General features: G+C 42.4%; 1 protein-coding gene across 5 annotated transcripts in view; it reads right to left on the minus strand.

Annotated features, from left to right (window-relative positions):
* Positions 1-1,898: 1,898 nt before the first annotated feature.
* The window catches only part of GNPAT (glyceronephosphate O-acyltransferase), a 34,426-nt gene continuing 11,164 nt past the window's right edge, over positions 1,899-25,160 (minus strand). For 4 of the 5 annotated variants that reach the window (XM_077894519.1, XM_077894521.1, XM_077894518.1 and 1 more), the window contains 14 exons: positions 19,904-20,080; positions 16,663-16,792; positions 14,270-14,397; positions 13,882-13,957; positions 13,477-13,628; positions 13,229-13,359; positions 11,361-11,584; positions 8,414-8,656; positions 6,936-7,015; positions 5,956-6,096; positions 4,734-4,833; positions 4,560-4,653; positions 3,532-3,593; positions 1,899-2,189 (listed from right to left, as the gene is read on the minus strand). In XM_077894519.1, coding sequence (XP_077750645.1) covers positions 2,146-2,189; positions 3,532-3,593; positions 4,560-4,653; positions 4,734-4,833; positions 5,956-6,096; positions 6,936-7,015; positions 8,414-8,656; positions 11,361-11,584; positions 13,229-13,359; positions 13,477-13,628; positions 13,882-13,957; positions 14,270-14,397; positions 16,663-16,792; positions 19,904-20,080 — 1,782 coding nt within the window. In that variant the 3' untranslated portion in view covers positions 1,899-2,145. The remainder of the gene's footprint in view (positions 2,190-3,531; positions 3,594-4,559; positions 4,654-4,733; positions 4,834-5,955; positions 6,097-6,935; positions 7,016-8,413; positions 8,657-11,360; positions 11,585-13,228; positions 13,360-13,476; positions 13,629-13,881; positions 13,958-14,269; positions 14,398-16,662; positions 16,793-19,903; positions 20,081-25,160) is intronic. The other variant, XM_077894520.1, reaches the window with a different exon arrangement.

Consider the following 25,160-nt stretch of genomic DNA (forward strand, 5'->3'; position numbering starts at 1 on the left):
ATGTCTGCAGTGTAAACGAGTCATCTTACTCATCTTCACCATTTATATGCATAGTATGAATGTCATAGAGAAACCCAAATAACCAAACTTGGGTGTGTATGTGGATTCTAAGGGAAATCTACTCAGCAAGAATTGGCCTGGGTCCCAGGCTCTCAGCTGCTTTGACTCCCTCTCCCTGGGTGGTGGCAGCCAAGTGCCCTTGCCTGTCTAGCTGGCGTGCCATAAAATCCTTTGCCAGGGAACATTGCTTCATTGTCTCCTCTACTTAGTATCAGCACACATAACTCTCCGGCTTCCCAAGCAAGCAGAGCCACACAGAAGACCCCTCTGCCACCAAGGCCTGGACTGGAGCAGTGGCTCTCCACAACTGCATGTGCAGCAAAAACAGCCCGGCCTCTGCAGAACAAATGCACATTCCAGGAATTTGGATACAGCAAGTCCTGGCACCACACGCTGATGCTTCCCAACATCTTCCACGGCACTTGTATTTCAGCTCAAATGTTTTATGAGTCCCTAAGCCCTCATGTGTGTTGACCCTGCTACTATGGTCTGAATTGTGACCTGCAAATTGTGATGTTGAGGCCCTGTCTCCACACCACTGTGGAGATGGAGCCTTCAGGAAGCAACTGGGGCTATGTGGAGTGATGAGGGTGGGGCCTCCCACAAGCCCAGGGAGAAGCCAGAGGATGAGCCCTACCTTGTTGGCACCCTGACCTCTGAACTATGAGAAAATAAACTTCTAAGCCGCCCAGCCTGGTATTTCGTTCTGGCGGCCCAAGCAGACTACTACACCAGCCTTTCTTTTTTTTTTTTTTTTTTTTTTTTTAATTTATTTATTTATGATAGTCACAGAGAGAGAGAGAGAGGCAGAGACACAGGCAGAGGGAGAAGCAGGCTCCATGCACCGGGAGCCCGACGTGGGACTTGATCCCGGGTCCCCAGGATCGTGCCCTGGGCCAAAGGCAGGCGCCAAACCGCTGCGCCACCCAGATCCCTACACCAGCCTTTCTTAATTTCATTGCCCATGACTCTTATGTCGGCCGTGGTGGTCTTTCAGGTTCTCCGAACCAACCCCAGGACGTTCTGATCACTACTCTCTCTGCACACCCTGCCCCTCTGGCCCCTACTCTCACACTTTGACAGCTGACACCTGTGCATCTTAACTCTCAGCTTAAATGTCCTTTTCCAGAGGTGGCTCTCTGTCAGTTTTTGGGGTTCACCCATTTTAAACTTTTCTTCTTGTGAACTTTTTTTAAAGTTTATTTTTTATTTTGATTTTTTAAGTGATTTATTTATTTGAGAGGAAGTAAGTGAGCAAGAACAGCACAGCGGAGAGGCAGAGGGAGAAGCGGACCCTCCCACTGAGCAGGAAGCCACACCCAGGGCTTGATCCCAGGACCCTGAGGTCATGACCTGAGCCAAAGGCAGGCGCTTCACTGACTGAGCCACCTGGGCACCCTGACAGTTTAAGTAATCCCTACACCCAGCAGTCGCTTAAATTCACGACAGCAAGCTCAAGAGTCGATTGCTCTACAGCAAGACACCCCTCTTCCCAAATTCTTAGGCCTATTTTTTTTTTTTCTTAAGCCTATTCATGATACATCATATAACTTCTCTTTGGTGCACATACTTTATCTAAAGCAGTTTCAATGATAAGGCCCCTGGGTGGCAAACTTGAACATTAGCTAGCAAATTAATTGCATATCTCTGTCAAATCTATACTTGTTTGAGGCTACCTGATATAAAGACAGCGACAGAAATACAGGTGTACCCTTCCCAGTGGTGTGTTTCTCACAGCCATGCCTTCAGGGTCGAGGTCACACTGTAATGCACAAGTCGGCATCAAAGTTTGACACATGTAATAATAAGCTGAAAGTGTTAGTGAAATAGGAGTGGGCTTTGTTTCCAAAAGACTATTTTATTTTAAAACACACACAGAGTTGGACACAACTGCCTTTTTAACTGTCGTGGTGGAGAGGGTCACACTGATTGCTTGCACCTGTCACCTCTTCCTTTCCGCTGAGCCCATGGCTCTCACAGACCACGAGCAGATGGCTCTCTTCTTTCATGTCCCTGCTTGTTGGAGTAAGAGTCCTTCGATGATAGCAATTATGTGACCAAATTTCTCATAACTGTTTGGCAATATTAAAGTTTTGCAGTTGCTGGCTTTCCTACTGGTGTCTTACAACCTAAGAAAAAAAAAAGACAGCCCATGAAATGACCTTGAATTTGCCCTTCCTCACAAAGCTGTTTTTGCTCTGTGTGGTTTCACAGGCTGAGAGGGCACCGACAGAGACACCTGCCCCTCTGCAGGGGAAGCAGCAGCAGCCCCCATCCCCTCCACCCCTCCAAGGACCAGGAGTAGAGCCAGGGTCAGAACTCAGTCTGCTTTTGGTACTTCCAGTCTAGTATGTTCTGGTACATTCATACCCACATTACATTTGCCATTGATGATTAAGAAATCAATTCCATCACCCTCACAGAATGAGGGTTTGGGGGTTTGTTTCAGCTATATGCCCCTCTAACCAAACTCAAAATTGAACTTCAAGGATACAAATTCCAAGATTTCAGACATAATACAAACACAAGACTAGGATTTCAACCTTCATGTTTTTTTTTTTTCAACCTTCATGTTTTCTTCAACAATAAACTAATATTTCCACCTTCCCTGTTTGTCAACCATTCCTTTGCCCTTCTACACTTTTTCTTCAACCATTTCCTTTAGCCATATGGGTTCCCTTCATCCCACCAGACATCCACTTGAAGCTCTTCCATGAGGTTGGAGAAATGTACTGAATTAGGATTAGTTACAAACTTACTACTTATAAGAATATCCACTCAACGATGTAGTGCTTAGTCAATATAATCAGCAGATAAGTATTTTCTTTTTGAATACTAAGACCCTCCCCTTCTTAAACTACCTCATCATTCCTATGAGAAGTGTTTGCTACCTCTTCAGACCTTTTAGATCTCTTTCCTTATATCCACACTCTTGGGATATAAGACTCTCTCTTCAAGCCACAATGACCCTACCTTTCTGGGCTGGACTATTTGAGAAGCTGATGGCATCTGGAGAAGAGTAAGGGTTGGCTTATTCTCTCAAGAATGTGCTATCAGCCCCAATTCTGAGTTCAGAAAATCTGTACGCTAAACACCACAACCCTTTACTGGGGAAAGAAGGGATCTAAAAGTAGAGAGGGAAAGAATGAATCCAAGGACTCAGATGAGGAGTATTTTCTCCATGTTCACCAAGACTGGATGTGAAGGATCCAGATCCTGGACCCTAATTAGTTAACCTAGAAGCTGATAATTGTTATATTGTAGAAGACTGACCAGGTTCTGCTTGCTGTGTGTTCTCTGCACTTTCTCGTCACTTTCCTTGGGAAAAACCTAGATGATATAAATAGTTCTGTTTATATTAAAACTCTATTGTTCATTTTGATAGCGTATTTGGTGCCACAGTTATACTTTCTTGTTTTGCTATATGGTAATAAATAAAAACCCATCGTATTGTCACTAAATTGAACTTACCAAGCATCTCTTCTAATTTTGTCATGGCAGGTTCATTCACATTAAATACACTGTCACCATTTCTAGGGAAAAAAGCAAAAAGCTCTTTAAAGTCAGGTGTGGAGGGGGAGGTGTTCATTATTTATACAGTGAGACTACTTTTCTTTTCAGGTTTATTTTTTTTTTTTTTTCCTGGTAATCTCTACACCCCATGCCGGGCTTGAACTCATGGCCCTAAGATTAAGAGTCTCAGGCTCCACTGACTGAGCCAGCTACTTTTCAATAGTCTTCCTCAAGGCCAGTCTTTAAGTAGTTGACAAGCCTGTTGCTCCTGCTCCACTTGTTGGCTTCATGCTTCATCCTTCTGATGACAGGAGAGACATACTATGAGACTCTCCTCACGAAGCTTGGTCACTTTTAAATTCTTTCACCCAGAAGAGGAAACATCTAACTATCTGCATGTACACATGGGTGTATTTATCTATCATACATGTACGTCTGTGTGTATATATGTAAGTGTATACAAGCACATGCACACACACACACTCTATTACACTCCTCCAAAACTTTTTTTGTTTTTTCAAAACTTTTCTTATGATTAATCTATACATTTCAAAAAAAAAAAAAAATCTATACATTTCAATATTAGGCCAAGGCCAAAATGCTGGCCTAAAACACTTTCTTTGCTTCAATACCATTTTTTTTAAAGGTTTTATTTATTTATTAATGAGAGACACAGAGAGAGAGGCAGAGAGGGAGAAGCAGGCTCCCCGCAGGGAGCCCGACGTGGGACTCGATCTAGGACCCAGGATCACGCCCTGAGCTGAAGGCAGATGCTCAACCACTGAGCCACCCAGGCACCCCTCAATACCATTTTTATTCATAACTACATAAAATTTGCACAGTAACTCATGCTGACAATAACTCCTCTGGAGATTAATGAGTGAAGCCCGATATCACGTTTAGAGGACTTGGTCTGTATATCCTGTGCTCAGCAGCCATTAGCTATCACCACCCTCCAGTGCCCTGCAGTCCTGCCCAATACTTACACTTTCTTCTTTTCTATCACACCTAGCCTCACAAAAGCTGCTAAGGCATTTTTCTGTACATCACAAGACAGTACGTCGTAACATTGTGAGGTGCCTACAACAGAGGAGAAATCGTGAGTGGACCCTTTTTGTTCTCCACTACAAGAAGTCACCACCCACAGAGGTGTGGCTAACCTTGATCAAGAAGCTGATTAGTGAATTTTCGAACTCCAGCCAAGTACTGCTTCTCAGTGAAGTTGTCATCTTCTTCATTCAAGAGGTATTTGCAAATTATCTGATTTTAACAGGGAAGGTGAGAGAAATAGAGAAAAAGTACAATGCAAAAAGTACAATCCAAATACAACGCAACAGCCGCCAATGCGACATGGCACCCCCTTAATAGAAAGCAACACTATAGATAGAGCAGAATAAAGACTCTCCAAGGCTGGAGCACAGAAAAGCTACAGAATTCTTAGCAAGTCTCTCTGGAGCTTGTATCATTGCTTAGAAAATTAGAAAAAAAAAGCTTGAAATAGTATTGATATTTACTACAAGACACTTTCTTACTTTAATGGGTTGCAAATTAAGTGAATTACTATCAGCAGGTCTTATTCTGTTTACGAAGAGAGGGGCCAGACTTTGTGTAACTGTTTTCCCTAAAAACATCTAACAGTTTGTTAGGTCCCAAAATGCTCGATGACTTTTACTGCAGAAAGGTGCTTACAAGTAGAAGTGGCATTTGTCAAATACCTACTCATGCTGGACTTTGCACAGGGGCTATGTCTTCAGTCAGAGCACTGCCCCACCAGGACGTCGGTCCCAGTGGCCTCTGACCAGCACATGGAGCTCAGAGCCAGAGTCCTCTTCTGGCAAATATGTATGGCCTCTCTGAGGGGTTCCACTGCAAACTCCCCTCTCCCTTTGAATCTGCCCAGATCCTGCTGGCCATTTATCCAATCCCCTCTCTTTAACCACTCCTTAGAGCTCTGACAAACTGTTTCAGATACTTGCACTTGAACCTTTCTTCCCCTTCCAATATCTAGTGATATAAATAACTGACATTACGTATCATTCACATCTTGCATTTACTGAGTACCCACAACGTATCAAACACCGTGCTACTTGCTATGGAAAAAGCTATAAGACACAGTATGACAGGCTTGGATATCAGTGTGGTTATGCCGCATCTTAGAGCTGTTACCCTCTGGGGTCTGGAAAAGGCCCCGTTAGAGGAGCCCTTGCTCCCTTAACGATTCACCTGAGAGGTGAATCTTTCATCCTATGGACAATCTCTCTAGTTCCATTATTCACCGTGGAAAGACTCTTGCCCTTTGGACCAGAAATAAGCACAGGGTGGGAGGTCTTAGTTATACTGGGTATGGGAGAATGAAGGAGAATTTGCAAAAGAGTTACATACCTGATAACATTCCACAAAAGGTTTAAAGAGACCTATTAAAAATTCTAACATAGTATTTCCTTTCTCTGTAACTAGGATGTCCCTGGTCGTCACTTGTATTGTCTCATTTTTACAGAGCAGGTAACAGCCTTCTTCAAAGTCCTGGCAAGGGAGGGGAGAGGACAGGATGTATCCACTAATCCAGGTTAATGGATGTATCCACTGCTGGTCTCAGTAAATGCAGCCATGTGCCCTCAGAACGAGAGAACATCAGCTAATTCCACAACCCTTCCAGAAGATTCTGGTTGTTGGCTGCCAGAGAAGCATGTGTTCAAACACTCAAAATGTTGAACCCCAAACACAGAAAACACGCCAAAGATTTGTAAGTCTTAGGAATCACCAACGGGTGATGGATTTTCTCACTTTGCACAGCCATGTTCCTTAAATTTAAATAGGAAGCACATATAGCAAGTCCTAAAAATATGTGGAACTATGCTGTGCTCAAAAAATTGCTCATCTCACTCTTAGCTAAGTAAAACCTGTGCTCCCTGGCACAGTGCTCATAAACCCAACCACTTTCTGCTATCTTGGTAAACCCCCCACCCCAACAAACCCAGCAGTCTAGCCCACAAGCTACCTACACCATCAGGCAAGACCATGGCGTTCTAATATCAAAGCAAAAGGCCCAACACATTTCAACAAGTTGTTAACAGAAAATGTGTACTGGTTGGTAAATTTTTTAAAAAATAGTGTTGATTTATTCATAGTGGCTGCGCTCAATGTTCTAAGAATGCCTCTCCTCTCACCAAATAATTACATTATTCATTAAACTTGACTAAGAATCAAAATAGAGCTCACTGAACAGTGAGTGTCCAAGTGTCTCTATAATTCTGCCACATGTAGCCTTGGAGAAAGGGAAGTCACATGTGTGAATCCAAGCCTACTACCTCTAGAACTCACACTGAGAACATTACTTGTGCTCTTTGGCCATAAAGATTTACCTTTAGTGCGTTTCCTGGAAGGAAGATGAACTCATCTGAAAAAACATTGAGCAGGAAGCGAAAGCAACTGTAGACATCCTCTGAAAATAAATTAATTACATCACATTACAACACTGGTTTTTAAACTTTCAGGAAATGTCAAGAAGTCTGTGATTCTCCAAAATGCGCTATTCTCAAGGCAAATTATTCAATGCCAAGGATAAGAATTAAGGTCCCCCAGAGGAAGCTAAACCGTTCCAAATTTTACCCACAGAGCAAACTACAGTTTAGTGGTATCAACGGATCTGAATGACAACCAGGCCTCTACCAGTCAATGTGGTGATGAGCAAGAGGCCACATTTCTTAGAAGCTAAAATGCTTCACTTTCCCTTCCCATGGATCCCTAGAAGAGAAGGAAAGTAACGAATTACTTCTTTCTCTATTTCTACTTCCTGTTGTCTTTACGGTACCTGCAGCACTAGAATTCACCAGCACACAATAGAGAAAACAGTCTCATTCTCCCGACACATAGGGTTGCCTGGCCCATCAGAGGCTTCTCCACCTTCTCTGACACACGCTGTGAACTTTCTCATTAGAAGAATATATAGACACAGGTATGTGAAATGTTGCCTCCAATCTCTGGGTGGTCCCAACTCTGGAAGACTACGCATATAGCCTTTAGTTGTAAACAAACTCCAATGTAAGAAATCTCAGAACAAAGATAAGATTTGAGTTTTCTGTGTCTTGAATTAAATTGTCTGACTTCTCCAGGCCCATTTCCTCATTCACAAAATGAGGGCATAGACACAGCACCTGAAGTTCCTTCCAGGGCTAAAAGTTTATGGCTGACTTCTCCTTAGAATTATGTATGGAGCTATGAAAAACAAAAACAAGAATATCAGTGTCTGGCCCACACCCCAAACCAACTGAATTAGCACCTTTGGTGGTGGTGGGGCGGGGGGTAGCTCTCCCTCCAGTGGAGCCTGGGTAGAAAACCCCTGACCTTGACTACAGGTTCCTGTGAACAAAACTGGTTGTATTCATTGTTCTGCTCCTCACTGCCTCTAGAACTCTACTGTGTATCTAGTAGGCACTCCTACACTCCTGGATTGTTTACCCACCCTGCCTGCTTCTGCCAGATACCGGAACTGTTGGCAGCAGAGAAAGGGCCCCAGACCAGGAGATGGAGAGCTGTGCTCTAGGCCCAGACCCTTCCCGAGGTAATTGTGTAACTTGCTAGGCCTCATTTTCCTTATTTATAAAAGGAACAGTTTAGGTTAGGCAATTTCTTAGGTCCCTTTCCATTCCCAAATTTGAGGCAGACAGCCATGTATTTAGGGCATAAACTTAATTTTTCTGGTTGTACAAGCCCCATTCTTTGCTGCTGCCTGGGCTGCACACATGTGGCTGGGCATTATAAGGCTTCAAATGTTGCTGTCTATGCGGAACTCAATGGTCGGGTCTCTTCCAAAGTTCAAGACCATATTCCTGCAAGTTACCTTTCCGCAACCCAGGGGTCATCTGCAGTGCCACAGCTACTAAGGAAGGGCGGACAAAAATGTTGAGTAACTGGTTCCTATAGGCTGAGCACATGAGGAGAGTGATATGCTGGAAAATAAGTCCATCGACCACTTCTGAGTCTCCGGAGTCCATATTCAGAACCACCCGGTCTTTGACAAGGCTGGCGATGTTGGAATGCAAGAGAATGTTGGACTGGATAACTTCTTCAGCAGGTTCATTATCTACACAAAGAGACAATTCATTCAGGCCAATGGCACAGAAACAGGATGGGTCTCTGCTGGGAGTTTTAGGCCTACCGTCCAACAAGGCTACTGACCTGACAGACTTACTTTCAAGTATCAGCTTCTAGCTTTGAGCTCTATCAGTTGAAGTAATGATACTCTATGGGAAAGATATCTTTTTTCTTTTTTTTTTTAAGTAATCTCAGTGCCCAATGTGGGGCTTGAACTCATGACCCTGAGATCAAGAGTCGCATGCTCCTCCAACTGAGCCAGCCAGGTGCTTGTGTGAAGTTTATTTTTTTGTGTGTTTGTGAAGGTTATTTATAAAAGTACTAAAGTTCTCTCTCTAGAGACATTTAATGCACTTTCTTTTCTACCCCAAATTTGTTAGCCATTCTGACAATTCCCACTCTGAAAACCAACACTTCCCTCAGGAACCGAGGATATTCAAAGTATTGTAATAGCAAGTTACAAGACAAGAAAAATCATGTATATGTGAATTTAACAATACTAAGACAAAAAGGTTCATGAATAAAACATGCTACACACACACACAATTTGCTTTGCAAATTTGCTGGTGAAACAAAGGACAATCCAGAGGCACTCCCATAGCACCAGGCCTCCCTGAGTACAGAGGGATGCTGAGGTGATTTTTTAGTTTTCCCACATCAGAGATAACTAAACAATTGGGCTCATAACAGGTCCTGGTAACTCACCACACTGACACTGTACAAGCCAGAAGACAGCCAAGGAGTGAGAATTACAGAAGCATGATGAAGAGATGGCATTATTTAACATTCTTAGCAAGGGAAATCATTTTACTGTTACCCTGTGCCAAAGGACTAGCTGACAGGGTGTGTGACCAGGTGCACCACTCCAGCTGGGCAACAAAGTCTGCTAATGCTTCATGGAGGGGATGACTGAGGGGTGTGGTATTCCTTCTGGACTCAATCACATCACTCTCCACTCACACGCCTTGTCTCAGCTTGCTCAAGGTCATGATATAACATATGATACTGTTATATATGTAACAGAATCTGCTATGGTATAATGATAGATGGATCACAAAGAGCTCTAGCTATGAAAACAGGAGTATGGGATAAGTCAAAAAGAAAAAAGGAACTGCATCAGGAAGTGTACTGAAGCACTCTCCATGATTCTGTTACTTAGATACCAACAGACTCTCACTCCATGATAACTGGAGTTATTTTAGTTGCTGAATAGAGGCTCTTATCTGTGGACTGGCCACTTATTTATCCCACCTTGAAAAAAACAAGATGCTTGGAAAGACAGGTGCCTGTATTTTCATATGCTTCCAGGTCAAATTGAGTTAGTACTTTACCTATTCTTTTAGGATTTTCTACCTGAATCAAGTTCAACATGTCTTCTGCCTCCCACAAGACTGTGAAAATACCAGGACACATGCCTGATTCATCTTTATTTCCCTGTTGGTGACCACCATCCAATTTGATGGCCACTTCTGCTAGCAGTTCCGCCTAAACATCTTGTAGCTCCTCCCCAGCTCTGCCATGGCATTGGATCAGGCTCCTGCCTTTCTGAGGCCAAGCAGCCTCCTGGCCTGTCCCCCTGCCTCCAGTCCGCCTCCCGGTAGCCCATCTTTAAAGCTGACACAGGCTGTTTTCTACAGTTGTGTTCAGTCATGCTTCCCTGCTTAAAATTCGCCCCTTAGAACCTGATCCTATGTTAGCAATCCTTCACCCACTCATTCTCCTGAACGGCTCCTACTTTTCCATCAAGGTGGAACTTAACATCAAAAGTCAGTTCTATGGGGCACCTGGGTGGCTCAGTCAGTTAAGTGTCTGCCTTTGGCTCAGGTCATGATCCCAGGGTCCCAAGATCAAGCCCTGCATCAGGAGCCCTGCTCAGCGAGGAGCCTGCTTCTCCCTCTCCCTTTGCTGTTCCCCTTGCTTGTGCTCTATGTCAAATAAATATATAACTTTAAAAAAAAAATCATTTATGTGAGAGCTTCCCTGAGTGTGGGCCCTTCCCTACACGCTCTCAGCAACCCTCTGTGGTCTGTCCATAGCTCTTTGTGTTTACTTCACTGGGCCCTCATTACAAGATCACCCACCCCTGCCTTCCAAAAGCCAGGAGAACCCAGTACGGGGTGGCATATTGTTCATCCTTGTATCGCTGGCAGTTCCCAGCACCAACCAGACTCAAGAGGTTTAATGAGTGAACAGCAGGTAGCTGACTATAAATGGATTTCATTTCCAACTGTGGCTTAAAAAGAGGTGAGTGTACTATACTCATTGTGGTGAGCACTGAGTAATGTATAGAACTGTCGAATCAACATTGCACACCGGAAACAAATATAACATGGTATGCCAACTGTATTTCGATAAAAAAAAAAATTGGAAAAACGAAAATAAAAAGAAGTGGGTATGGAGGGAAGAATACACAGAGGACAAGATGATTCATTTACCCTCCACTCTGCTGGGTACCAAGGAGACAGTGTTCTAATTCTCGAGATACTCAAGTCTCACAGGAAGAAGAGACGTATAAACAATTATTCTCAAGTAATCACCATGCTGCAAAGTCCCAGAGTGATAAAAGTTTTCTTTCTCTCTAAGCAAAGCTTTGTTCAGTGTCTTATGTAGGGTTTTTCATGCTTAGGCTGTAATCCTTCCAGATTAAGAAATAAAAAGCAAGTACTCTTATCACATAGGTCCCACATACATACCAGGCCAAGTGAGAAACCCCCCGAAGGCCTGGGTTAGGCCTTTTAGCCATAAAGTCTTCTCCACCAGAGCGTCGAAGTCCATGGATGGCCGGTTCTGAAGCAGAACAGCAACCATTAGGGGCCAGGGACTCAGAACCAGGTTTTGAATTTGCTGAAGCTGCATTTTATAGGCAACTTCAGTGACAAAGGCATGCATGTCCTCTGACTGTTTCTGAGGAATATACCTACAAGGAAGAATAGAGAAGAACAAATCATGGCTCTGCTACCCTACGCTAATCTGAATGGGGGATGGGAGAAGATAGACCCTTGAGAAGGCTGCACATACTTTCTGCCAACCGAATTCTCTCAGGTCACAAAGCCAGAATATAACTTTACGGTAGTGTAAACTGTCCATTTGTCTACAGGACGCTCTCATGACGTGATAAAATACACTCAAGGGGACAGAGTCCTATTCTTCCTGGTTCAAGTAAAAAAAAAAACCCTGCTGCTGCTGCTTTATAAATAGGATCTATCATTTCCTCTGTGAAACTGAGGCCTCCTCCAATAGACTGAGCTACTCTGTCCTCTTGGAATCCACTGTGCTTCAAATATGTCTCCCAGACCATGCTTACCAGGTTACATGGTAACTGCTCATGTCCACACTAGACAGGCTATACAGTTTGCCTGGCTACTATGCTGCCCTCCTGAGAAGCTCAAGGTCACCTGCCAAGAACTGCCATGAACCTCCCCTAACAGATTCTTCATGCATGGACCAGACTTGGAATCGAATGATATCAGGAGCCTACAAGGAGCTGGATGAAGCAGGGATATGCACAGGACCTAGAGCGGCCACACAGTACGGTGGCTTAATGTGAAAGCTATGGCCAATAAAGACACTCTGTCCTAGATAACTGGCCTTGATCTTGAGAGTGAAAGCCGGTGGCAGCAAAAAGCTAACACCTGCTTGATAGCTAATGAAGCAGCTAGGGAGGCACGTTAGTGGCTGTGGGACTGCTGGCACTACAGATAAATTATGATGATATAGTCACACAAAGCCTGGCTGAGTAGATGGCTTCAGTTGCCCTCACTTCCCCAGGTATATTTCTCCAAATTTAGAAAACCCAAATGTGTATCTGTACCTGCATCCCAAAAGAACCTATGTATTTCCATGCCCATAAAACTATAATCTTCTTGAGGCACCTGGGTGGCTCAATCGGTTAAGTGCCTGACTCTTGGGTTCAGCTCAGATCATGATCTCAGGGTCACGGGATCCAGCCCCACATCGGGCTCTGCACTCAACAGGGAGTTTGCTTGTTCCTTTCACTCTCTAAAATAAATAAAACCTTAAAAAACAAAACTATACCATTCTTGAGGATAGGGACTCACTCCCGTTCATATTATATAATCCCTTCTAGTATCAAAATACTACTTACCACATACTTTGGCTGACCTACCAATAGTGCTCAACAACTGCCCCCACACAGTATGGGACAGTACTGCATGTACTGTAGTATAGTATAGTATAGGTAGTAGGGTACTGGTTCCCCTGAGGAGAAAGAGCAGCAGTCTGTGAATGTGACATATATATCTCCTGCAGCTGTTTTCTTTGGCAAACATAACTCTTTTTAAAAAAAAATGTTTAAGTAATTTCCACATCCAATGTGGGGTTCAAACTCATAACCCTGAGATCAAGAGTCATATGCTTCACTGACTGAGCCAGCCAAGCACCCTGTAAACCTAATTCTTTAACTGAAGCTTTCTGCTTCCCTGATATGTGATCTCCGATAATGAAGTCTCAGTCCTAGAAGTGGTCAACTCAAGAATCATAGCCACACTTTCAGATTTTCATCCTTATTTCTATGTCAGTTATGAAAACACAGGTCTTGCACCTTGGAACCAAGTTATATGGGTTCCGACTCATCCTCCCAGCTGCCAGAGATCGAAGTGACACCGGGTCTCCAAAGTACACGTGGATATTTCCAAAATTTTCAGAGAGAATCTTCCTGGCTTTCAACAATCCCTAGTAGTATCACAACAGAGGAAATGAAACAAAGAGTAAATTCAGAAAGGAGTTGGTGTATAAATCAGCATTTTCTCTAAATTCAAAGAATATTAAGTTTGGTTATCTTTTACATACGGCTGTAGATTCTTTTGGCTTAGGAACCCCGAGAAGTTCATACACATAAAGAGTTTCTTCCAATATCTTATCGTAACTGATGCTAATTGGAACAAGGTATGTATCAAAAACTTCTCTTTTAAAAAATGGTTCCATCACGATATTCAGAAGACCTGTCAACAGGGAAAAATGGTTTCCCTATGTATTGAAATGTGGAACAAACAAGGATACATAAACAGGAAGATATCAAAGTGTACATTACATACTAAGCCCATAAATATAAACAGTTACAACTTAAAGAAACAGTTACACTTAAAAAGAAACAAATCTCTTGCAAAAAAAAAGGAAAGTGTCAAGCTGTATTTAGCAGCTATGAGGACACTACACATTTTGGGTTTGTATTCTTTCAATCTCTAAAGGACCTACCAAATTTCGGAGTCAATGTCTTGGAAGAGCGACTTCTTGTCCCTTCGAGGAAAAATTCAACAGGAGCATAACCATTCTTTAAAGAGAAAACACAGACAAACAAAACAAAACACAAAACCCATTGCCTACTCTCAAAGTGACAAACGCTTCTTTTGATTCCTTTCCCCAAGTTGCCCCCTCGCTCCTAGCCTTCTGAGCAAACCCTGCACATGGGGCACTCAGGTACGAGGGCTGCACGCAGACCGAGGAGGTCATACACATTCCTTCAGGGGAATAAGCAGCTAAGTGGTCCATTTGGGAGTGAAGAATTTAAGATCCTATGGCAAACTCAAGCTCCAGTGAAAAGGAAACACAGCCTGAAAAGTCCTTGGAAACTATCTGCATTTACCCGCAACATGGTTTTCACGTATTCAGAGAACACAGCCCAGTAGAGTTTGTTGCCACCAAAGGTACGCCGCATGAAAAAGGCACCCGACATCCGCAGCAGCTCACCGACCATCTTCATTCCCAAAAAGTCTAAATGATAAAAGAAGGAGTTCATCTTGAGTTGCTGATCTTGAAACTTTCTATAAATATCTAAACTCACATTCTTTTAAGAAAGATTTCATGTATGGAAAACAGCTCTATAATATTAATAATCACACTTCAAAAGCTGAAAATCCATATGAAGAGACATCTAATATTTATGGGAGGGAAGGGAATGTACGGGTTGCGTGTGGAAGCTACCTCATGCGCCCCCACACACCTCCGTGTTTACAACTAGACAAGCCAGAGATGGGGGACACAGCAGACAAGGTGACAGTAATGTCATCATGCTGAGTTCTTCGGCTAGCGCTGCTGCTGATCTTGACAAAAGACTGGCATGTGTCTTCCCTGCTGGACAGCTGACCAGACCAGCTCTTATCTTTCTTTCTTACCCATGAGATAAAAATAGCCTTCTTTTAGTGGCACAGATTAAATAAAGCAAGTCTGGGATGCTTTATTTTACCATCGATTTTAAAAACCTCCTTTTTTCCATTTTCCTCAATTTTCAAAGAACCTCCTCACATGTCTGTACAGATGAAAATGATTTTAAAGTACTTAAGTCGCTGGCAGTTTTTACCTCATTGCTTACTGCATTTATTAACCAAAGCGTATGCCTGAATCCCAACTTTCCTGGCTACCTTGAAAGGGAGATGATAAACAATGATTTGTGTTAGCAATCCTGCTTTTAGGAATCAGTCCTACAGAAGTAAAAGCACCAATTTAAGAATATATTGTAAAATTGTATCCATAAAACTACCAAATTACGGTATATCTATATTGCTGAATATTATATAATAACATTAGGAAGCTGGGCCTTGATCTTATACTGTATACAAAATTACTCAAAATGGATCAAAGACCTAAATGTAAGCTCTAAAAATATAAAATTCTTAATAGAGAATGTAAGAGGTAAAGCGATGATTTCTTGGATAGGACACCAAAAGCACAGAGAACAGAAGAAACTGACAAGAGAAATCAGGCTTTTCATTGTGATGAAAAGCTTCTGTGCATCAAAGGATCCACTGATAGAGTGCGAAGTCAACTATGGGAGAAATCTGATGGGAGAAGGGGAAAAAATATTTGCAGATCATGAATCTGACAACGGGCTGTTATCTAGAATATATAAAGAACTCCTACAACTCAAGAACAAATAACCCAATTCAAAAATGAGGACTTGAATAGGTACTTCTCTAAAGAATACATGGATATGGCCAACAAGTATATGAAAAGATGATCAGCTTCACTAGTCATCAGGGAAATGCAAATCAAAATCACACAGAGATACTACTTACTACCCATTAGGATGGCTATTATAGAAAAAGAAAACACAATAAACAAACCAAAAACCACAAAAAAAAATAAGCGTTGGATGTAGAGAAACTGAACCCTTGCATACTACACTGGTGGGAATGTAAAATGGTGCACTCACTGTGGAAGACAATTTGATGTTCCTCAAAAAATTAAAATTAAAATTACCATATAACCCAGCCATTCTACTTATGGTATATACCTAGAAGAATTTAAAGCAGAGACTCAAACGGATGTTTGTACACCTCTGTTCATAGCGGTATTATTCATAATGGTCAAAAGGTAGAAGCAACCAAATGTCCACTGACAGATACATGATAAACAAAATGTGGTCTATACACCCAGTCAAATATGATTCAGCCTTTAGGAAGAAAATTCTGAAACATGGTGCAACATATGACCTGGGGCTGGGGAGAGAGTTGAATGAGGAGTTAGTGTTGAATGGGGATAGAATTTCAGTTTTGCATGATGAAAAGTAGGCGGGGTTCTGGGGATGGAAAGTGGTGAGGGCTGCAGAACAATGTGAATGTACTTAATACCACTAAACTATATGCTTAAACATGGCTAAGACAGCAAGTTTTAGGTTTTGTATATTTTACTGTAATTTAAAAATATGTTAAAAAAAAGTTAGATCTATTTATTGACCTTAGAGATAACCACTGATACATTATCAAATAAAAAAAGGCATGGCAGGTCATACATATTGGTGGTATTTCATTTTTCAAACCTAAACTAAAAACCCTACGTGCATACATACTTGTTTAGGTCTATGTAGCGAAGCACAGCACAGAAAGACCTAATCCAGACTCTTGAACACTGGGGTTGGATGAAAGAAAGGAGAGGGTATTTTCATCCTCATCTTCAAATACTTCAGTAACTGTTAAAATTATGTCAGTGAATATTTTCATTTTTATAATTAAAACAAAAGAGGAGAAAAACAATACGTACCCATTCCTGCTGCTATGACTGGTACAGGTAAATCATAGTTGTATAAAAGAAAAGACAACATCAGAAAGTCAATGTAACTTCGATGACTGGGCAGCAGAACAACTGGATGCTCCTGGATAGCTCGTTGTAGCTTTAAAATAAATGTTACATTTTGAGTAATTTCAGTTTTCATATCATTAAAATCACATGTCACATCAGAAAACGGAAGAATGTACATATGTACAGAGGGAATACTGAAGATGTTTTTCTGCCTCCCCGACTACATACAGAAAACTTATTTCAGAGTTCTAATTAAATAACCTCACATAATGCAAGAACATTAAAAATATAAATTTTATAGATCACTATAATAGTGATGATCACTAATGTATTATTTGGGTACCATATAATTTTTAAAAGATGTATTTACTTAGAGAGAGAGCAAGTAGAGGAGGAGAGGAAGAGAGAATCTTAAGCAGATTCTGTGCTGAGCACAGAGTGGGGCTCAATCTCACGACCCTGACATAACAACCTGAGCCGAAAATAAGAGTCAGACGTTTAACTGACTGTGCCACCCAGGCATCCCTAGTTAAGCATTTTACATACTAAGTATTTTACATGCATTGTTTAATACCACAATTTGTAAATAAGGCCTAAGCATTAGGTTCCTCATTTGTGACATGGTCACACATCTGATTCATGGCCAAGCTAGGAATGGACCTGAAGTGTGCCTGATTTTAAAAGTTAGCTGTCGTCACTCGCTGAGCTAGACTGGTTGTGTGTATAAGAGAAAACAAAGTGTCTCTTAGGTGTATTAATAAAAACAAACCTGAAACAGTAAGACAAATGAGAGGTATGGTGTTTCTCTAGCCATACACTGGACTCACCGCCAGGAAGAATGGGTGCCCCACAGTTGGAAGGAATTTGAGCTTCCAGATATATTTTGTAGGCTGTCAGCCTCAAAAATACTCCCCAGGATTAATGGACTGTTTTTTATTTTTTTTTTAAGATTTATTTATTCATGAGAGACACGGGGGGAAGGGGGGGGCAAAGACAGAGGCAGAGGGAGAAGCAGGCTCCATGCAGAGAGTCCGATGTGGGACTCGATCCCGGGATTCCAGGATCACACCCTGAGCCAAAGGCAGATGCTTAACTGCTGAGCCACCCAGGCATCTGTTGTTGTTGTTGTTGTTGTTGTTTTTTCAATCTAACTATAATTCACCAAGGCAAGGTAATCTGAGATCAGTTAAGGAGACATGGTCGGTCAACATTCTCTGGATGGCTGTACCAAAAATTCTCTGACAGAGATATGGAGAGTGAGTCAGCAATCTAGAGAATAGTTACTGCAGGAAAAAGGAAGAACACTTGAAAGTCAAGTAAATGAATAAAACCAAACATTAAAAGACATGGAGAGGAAGGCCAATGAAGATAAGAGCTCCTTAGTACGAGGAAAAACAATATTAAGAAACATAAATGAGGGCAGCCCTGGTGGCGCAGTGGTTTGGCGCCGCCTGCAGATTGGGGTGTGATCCTGGAGACCTGGGATCCAGTCCCACGTCGGGCTCCCTGCGTGGAGCCTGCTTCTCCCTCTGCCCGTGTCTCTGCCTCTCTCTCTCTCTCTCTCTGTGTGTGTCTATGAATAAATAAATAAAATCTTTTTTTAAAAAAGAAAAAGAAACATAAATGAAGGGCGCCTAGGTGGCTCAGTCTTTAAGCAGCTGACTCTTGATTTCAGCTCAGGTCATGATCTCAAGGTCATGAGATAGAGCTGAGTATGGAGTCTGATTAAGATTCTCCCTCTCTCGGGGATCCCTGGGTGGTGCAGCAGTTTGGCGCCTGCCTTTGGTCCAGGGCACAATCCTGGAGACCCGGGATCGAATCCCACGTCAGGCTCCCGGTGCATGGAGCCTGCTTCTCCCTCTGCCTATGTCTCTGCCTCTCTCTCCTCTGTGTGACTATCATAAATAAATAAAAATTAAAAAAAAAAAAAAAGATTCTCCCTCTCTCTTTCCCTCTCCCGCTGCCCTTTATCCCCACCCTACCCCATGTGCTCTCACTCTCAAAAAAATTTTTAAAAATGAATAAAAATAGGAAAAGCTCTTCCTTTTGGAAGAGAGGAGACTATAACACTCCTGTTAAATCACTCCTGAATACTGGATTTAGAAAAATCACCATTTGACAATCATTAGGGTAATAACTGGTTCAGGCAAAAATCATCAGCTGAGGGGCACCTGGGGAGCTCACTCAATTGAGCATCTGACTCTTGATTTCGGCCCAGGTCATGATCTTGGGGTCCTGGGATCAAGCCCCACATCAGGCTCAGCACTCACTGAGGAGTCTGCTTGAGGTTCTCTCTCTCTCTCTCTCCCTCCCCATCTCCCCCACCGCCTATTAGTTCTCTCTAAAATAAATAAATCTTAAAAAAAAAAAATCATCAGTCGATGTGAAAACTCATGGAAGAAACTATGATGGAAACCAGGACCCTGAACCATCCTTAGATAGTATCTCTACATACAACACTTACTCATTACCAATGGAAATACAGTAACTTTACGGTGGAGAAACCTGGCTGATACCACCTTAACCAGATGATGAAAGTGACCACCACCATAAGGGGACAGGCAGCCACCATGCGCTCCTTGATCTATTGCACTGAGGTTACAATGTTGCTTCCTGCCCAAATCACACAACCTGAGTCTAATACTAAGAAAATATCACTCAAATCCAAATCAAGGTACATTCTAAAATAACTGGTCTGTTTTTTTTTTCAAAACTAATATGAAATACAAAGATTAAGGAACTGTTTTGAACTAAGAGTCTAAGGAGATATGGAAGCTGAATATAACATATGATGTAGGATTTCTTTTGCTATACAAGATATAACTGGGGCAATCGATGCGATATGAATGATGACCGTACTACTGTGTATTTGTGTTCTATCAACATCAATTTGCTTACTTTAATAAATGCGCCATAAGGGAACGTCCTTGTTTATGGAAAAGACACAGCAGAGTATTGAGGAGACAATAAAAGAAGTGTTGTAGAGGGATCCAGGTAGATCATATACAGAAATTCCCAGTATTACTTCTGTAACTTAACAGACACGTGATGTTAGGTTAGTCTGTAAGTCTAGGCAGACCCTTGTCCACCTGGCCTGGATGCCTGCTGATGAGGGCTACTCATTTAGTGCAGAGTAACGTGTCTCTGAGTTGATTATATCGTGAGAGGTAGAAGAGACTGCTTTCAAACAAGCAATACTCACTTTCTGAATACCTTCTTCATTTACACAAACTTTTGAGAAAATTTGTTTGAATATTTTGCTCAGAGCAAAGGCAAAAAACCGAATGGCTCCCAGGCGCAGTTTGTGGCTCATCTCATCCAAAATCTCACACACTTCCTCTCGGAGGACATCGATGGATTTAGGAGATTCCTTGGAAAGCTAAAAGGAAAAGGAAAGCAGGGATACATCTCTGAAGAAAAGCCACCAGAACTCTAATCACTCAAACTGGTATGACTAGGTCCAAACAGACCAACATTATATAGCTCAAAAATGCTATGTTTTCATCTTCATTTCAGTTGAAATAATTTATATTCTGACATAACCCAGTAGATAAACGATCCTATTTAGACAACTTCAAAGACTGGAAATTCAAAGAGAATAGGCTTTCTAGGATAGCATCTCATTTTTCCATTTGATTTGTCAATAAGCTTACAACCAAATTCTCTAAAATAAGTTGTTGCCCATGAACTAGTGTCCTAGCATATATACTTAGCAGTTTCTTTCAGCAGATTGTCACAGCACTTCATCTGCTTGTTCCATGCTATTACAATGTAATATACAAGGTAAAAATATAAGATTATGTTGAAGTGACCATTCAGACTATATCAGATACACAGGTCACTGGGACAAAACTCTCCAAAGTTATCAAAGGATAACTAGTGAAATCAGTGACCTCACACTGGAACTCTCTTTATTAAAAAAATACACCACATCTTTTTGTAAAGAGAACAAAATGTTGGCTGTGTACTAGGCCTGGGGATAAACAAGTTAGTTTCTGTCCTGAGGAAACCTTAATTTGACCTTTCTAACTTCCCCCTAAAGAAGCAGGTTGAAAAAGAGTGGCGTCTATGTGATAGTATTTATCCTTCGCCAAGGAGAATGTTCTGCTTTAGGGTGAGGCCCAGAAAATGAGAGGGTAGGATGCTGGAGTCCCAGCTTCCAAAATTACATGCAGTGGAAAATCTGCTACTACTGCTGCTGCTTCTTTAATAATTGAGGTGAAATTAACATAGCATAAAATTAGCCACTTCAAAATAGTAGCTACTTCACAAATGGATCATCATCCTCACCCCAGCTCCATATTTTATCTTTTTTCAGGGAAATAGAGGAATCAGTGGATTGGTGGTAAGGATGGATTTCAGGAAACAAGCCTAGGAAAGGGAGTACACTTGGAAAACCATCAAAATAATTCAAGCCGGAGACAGAAAAGGCCCCCCAAAAGGTAATAATAGGTGCAGAAGGGAAGGGGAAGGGCAGTGAGATGCTCAGTTGTTTCAGGCAATAGAATGGACCATGGGGCCATCCTGAAATTGAGGATAGAGACCAGGGATAGAAGGCACTGTGGTATAGGGGTTGAGAAGGCAGGTATACTGATTTTGAGGTGTTTGTGAAACATATAAATTAGATGACCTGTAGGGAGTAGGCCAGTTGGATAAGAATTTGAACTCTAATAACCTACTCAACGTTAGAGGTCCTGTTTGGGCATTGTCAGAATATAGATGAAAATGCAACAGGAGGGATCGCTGGGTGGCACAGCGGTTTAGCCCCTGCCTTTGGCCCAGGGCGCGATCCTGGAGACCCCGGATCGAATCCCACGTCGGGCTCCTGGTACATGGAGCCTGCTTCTCCCTCTGCCTCTCTCTCTCTCTGTGTGACTATCATAAATAAATAAAAATTAAAAAAAAAACTTTATAAAAAAAAAAGAAAATGCAACAGGAGTGGAAAAAGTGGTAAAGACAAAGTACAGACTAAAAGGACCCATTGAACTGGGTCACTTGGAGATCCACAATCTTACTGGACCAAGTGCACCAACCTGCTGACAGTAGGAGGTGCCTGGGGGAGGGCAGACTACACCTTTCAGGAGCTGAGAAGAGAAGGGAAAAACGGTGCATTAGGAAGAAGACATGGCCGGGAGGGCCTTCCCCAGCCCGGAAGTATTGATGCCAGGTGGGCCCATGCAAAAGGCTGAAGAGTAGGACACAAGACCCCCGGGGATCTGAAGGAGTCAAGACAGATGAAGAATACAAGTGAGCAGGTTGGTCTGTTCAGAAGGAATTGCCTTCCCCAGGAATGGAGGGAAGTACAGAAGCAGAGAATGACCTGATCTCTTATGCTGTGCAACTGGGCTTCTCATTTGCCCAAGAGACCTGTCTGTACTTCCAGATCCTTCTTCCTGGAAACCTAAGATTAGATTAAAAGATGAGCACCAGCTTTATGACTCCTTGTCCCAGTGATGTCCCTTTTCAGTCTGTACTCCATGTCACACACCTGAGTGGTTTCTTAAATGCAGAAATAATCGCATCTTTCCTTGGCAAAAAGCTCTTCAGTAGCTTTTGTGAAAACAAAGGCAGCTTGAGTTGGCAGCAGAGACAAAGAGAGACAAGAGCTGTTGAGGAGAGCAAACTGGTGGCTCCTCATGACTGACAACATAGGATGGAAAAGCAAGAAGCCGAAGATGGCCATCAGATGCTTGCTATGAGCTTCCAGCAAACAGAGGGGCCATTCTTGGAGATCTGTGCAAAACTGCATGTGACTGGGAGGGGTACGTGTACAGTGGCAGGGCTGGGAGGGTCTCAGAGTTTCATTCATCCTGATTTTGGATTTTCCAAGTAGGTATTCCAGTAAACAGAAAAATATACGTATGACACTCAAAAGAGATCTGGGCTGAAGTAACAGATACTAATACTCATTACATATTGTTATTTATTTATAACATAGTAATAATAATAATATAACAGGGAGACATCAGCATAAGAAAGGTACTTACAATTCTGGTAATAAAACTGCCCAGTGAGTGAGTAGGTAGAATGAGAAGGGATTAGAACAAAATCTTGAGGAACAGCAGCATTTAAAGAGACAGGCAAAGGAAAAGAAGCCCATAAAGACTAGTGAAGAATGCTGAAAAAGATGGGGGGAGGGGGGCCCTGGCTGGCTCAGTTGGAGCATATGACTCTTGATCCTGGGGTTGTAGGTTTGAGCCCCACATTGGGTATAGACATTACTTAAAAAATACAATCTTAAAAAAAAAGATTTGGTGGGTAAGGGAGAGAAAGAAAGGAGGGGGCGTGTGCCAAAAGCTACCAAGGATGTTGACAAGGTTGACTTTAGCCATCAGGGAGGAACCATTCAGTCTTGGAAAGAGCAATTACAGCGGGTTGGAAACTGGATCCCAGTGAGCTGCGTATATATGGAAGGTGACAAAGTACAGCCCCAAGTACAGAAAACATAGCCAACTTCTTCTGTGAGTAGAACAGAAGTGGGAAAGGAAGCACTGAGTCATATGGAGAGGAATATGCCCAAAGGAGGCTGATTTCAGCTGGAAGAGAATAAAGCGAGTTCAGTGACAAACAGTAAAGAGCTAATGAAGAGGAAGAAGCTGAAACACATTTGAAGGGACAGATAGCAGAGCAAAGTCCCTGAAGAGGAGGGAGCAGAGGAAATTCAGAGCAAAGGAGTAGGGGAGAATTGAACTCCCAGAGGAGAAAGGGCTCCCTGTCCCTCTGTAACAGGAGCGAAGATGACAATGATGGGAATCAGATGTACCTATATTAGTAGCTTGATCACAGAGTTGTCGTATGATGGTTTATATTTTCTTTGTGAAGTAGGAAGAAATGTCACTTGTTGAGGGTGAAAAGAGGAGGAGGCTGTAGACTCAGAAAGAATAGGGCAGACACGGACACTACCATTTTGGAGAACAGGAGAGAGTTCACTGGGGAAACAGGGAATTCCTGGGTAACGCAGAGGGCCCAGTGTGTTGCCCAATTCTGAGTTTATAATTCCAAACTACCTGCATTATGTGATTTTTTTTTTTTTCTCAGCAGCACAGCCAAGTTTGAGAAATGCTGGCTTACGTCAGTCACACTTAATCTGGCTGTGTATTAGTTATTTGGGGGAGCTTTTGGAGGAGGGGGGAAGGAGGAGAAAGGGGGACAAAGAGGAGGAGGTAGGGAGGAAAAGGGGTGGGGGTAGGGAGGGCTAATAGTCTCTCTAAAACAAATCATGACAGATCAAACCAAAAAGATTAGGAGCATAGGTTATATGTTCAAATCAGAAACAAAACAAAACAAAACAAAACAAAACAGTAGGGATAAAGAACTTCTCTGAGGCCGTAGGCCTGACTAAATTCCATTTCAAAATCAATGGAGGGGCACTTAGGCTCAGTTGGTTCAAGTGTCTGCCTTTGGCTCAAGACATGATCCAGCGGTCCTGGGATCGAGCCCTGTGTCGTGTTCCCTGCTCGACAGGGGAGTATGCTTCTCTCCCTCTGCCCTTGCTCATGTGCTCTCTCTCGTTCACTGTAATAAATAAACAAAATCTTAAAAAAAAAAAAAAAGTCAATGGAGCACAATGTCTACAGGTAAATCTCAAGGCCTGGGAACACCTGGACAACATGACAGGGAGGGCCAGCCGTCAGGAAGCTGTCATGGTGCCCACTGAATACCTCTATCATGATGTCTTCAAATGACAGCAACCAGACCTCAGCTTCTCTCCCAAGCCCATTCCCTCTCCTAGATCCTGAATCTCAGTGAGCTCTTCTGTCATCTTCTCTCTCTCTTGTCCTTCCCTTCATTCACCCAACTGGTCATAAATAAGGTCTACTCTACCTCTGAATTTTTTTTTCTTTCTCTTTTCTTTTCTTTTTTCTTTCTTTCTTTCTTTCTTTCTTTCTTTCTTTCTTTCTTTCTTTTCGTTCGTTCGTTTTTTTTTTTTTTTTAAGAGAGGGAGTGAGGAAGGATGGGAGAGGGGCAGAGGAAGACAGAGACCTTAAGCAGGCTCTATGCTCAGCACAGAGCCTGACACAGGGCTCAATCTCAGAACTCTGAGATCATGACCTAAGCCAAAATCTAGACTTGGATACGTAACCGATTGAGCCACCCAGGTGCCCCTACCTCTTAAATTCTTAAATCTGTCCATCTCTATTTCTACAACCACCATTTAGGCAACTGTCATCCCATAAAGGGATTATTGCAAGAGCATCATAACCAGACTTCCTGTTTCCATTTGTTGCAGAATGGTGTTTCTAAAACATCAAATGGTGTTTCTAAAACATCTCAACAGAGGGCAGCCCAGGTGGCTCAACAGTTTAGCACCGCTTTCGGCCCAGGGCATGATCCTGGAGTCCCAGGATCGAGACCCACGTCAGGCTCCCTGCATGGAGCCCGCTTCTCCCTTTGCCTGTGTCTCTACCTCTCTCTCTCTGTTTCTCATGAACAAATAAATAAAATAAAATCTTATAAAA

The sequence above is a fragment of the Canis aureus genome, chromosome 4 (assembly GCF_053574225.1).
Source record: "Canis aureus isolate CA01 chromosome 4, VMU_Caureus_v.1.0, whole genome shotgun sequence".
NCBI classification, from domain to species: Eukaryota; Metazoa; Chordata; class Mammalia; order Carnivora; family Canidae; genus Canis; species Canis aureus.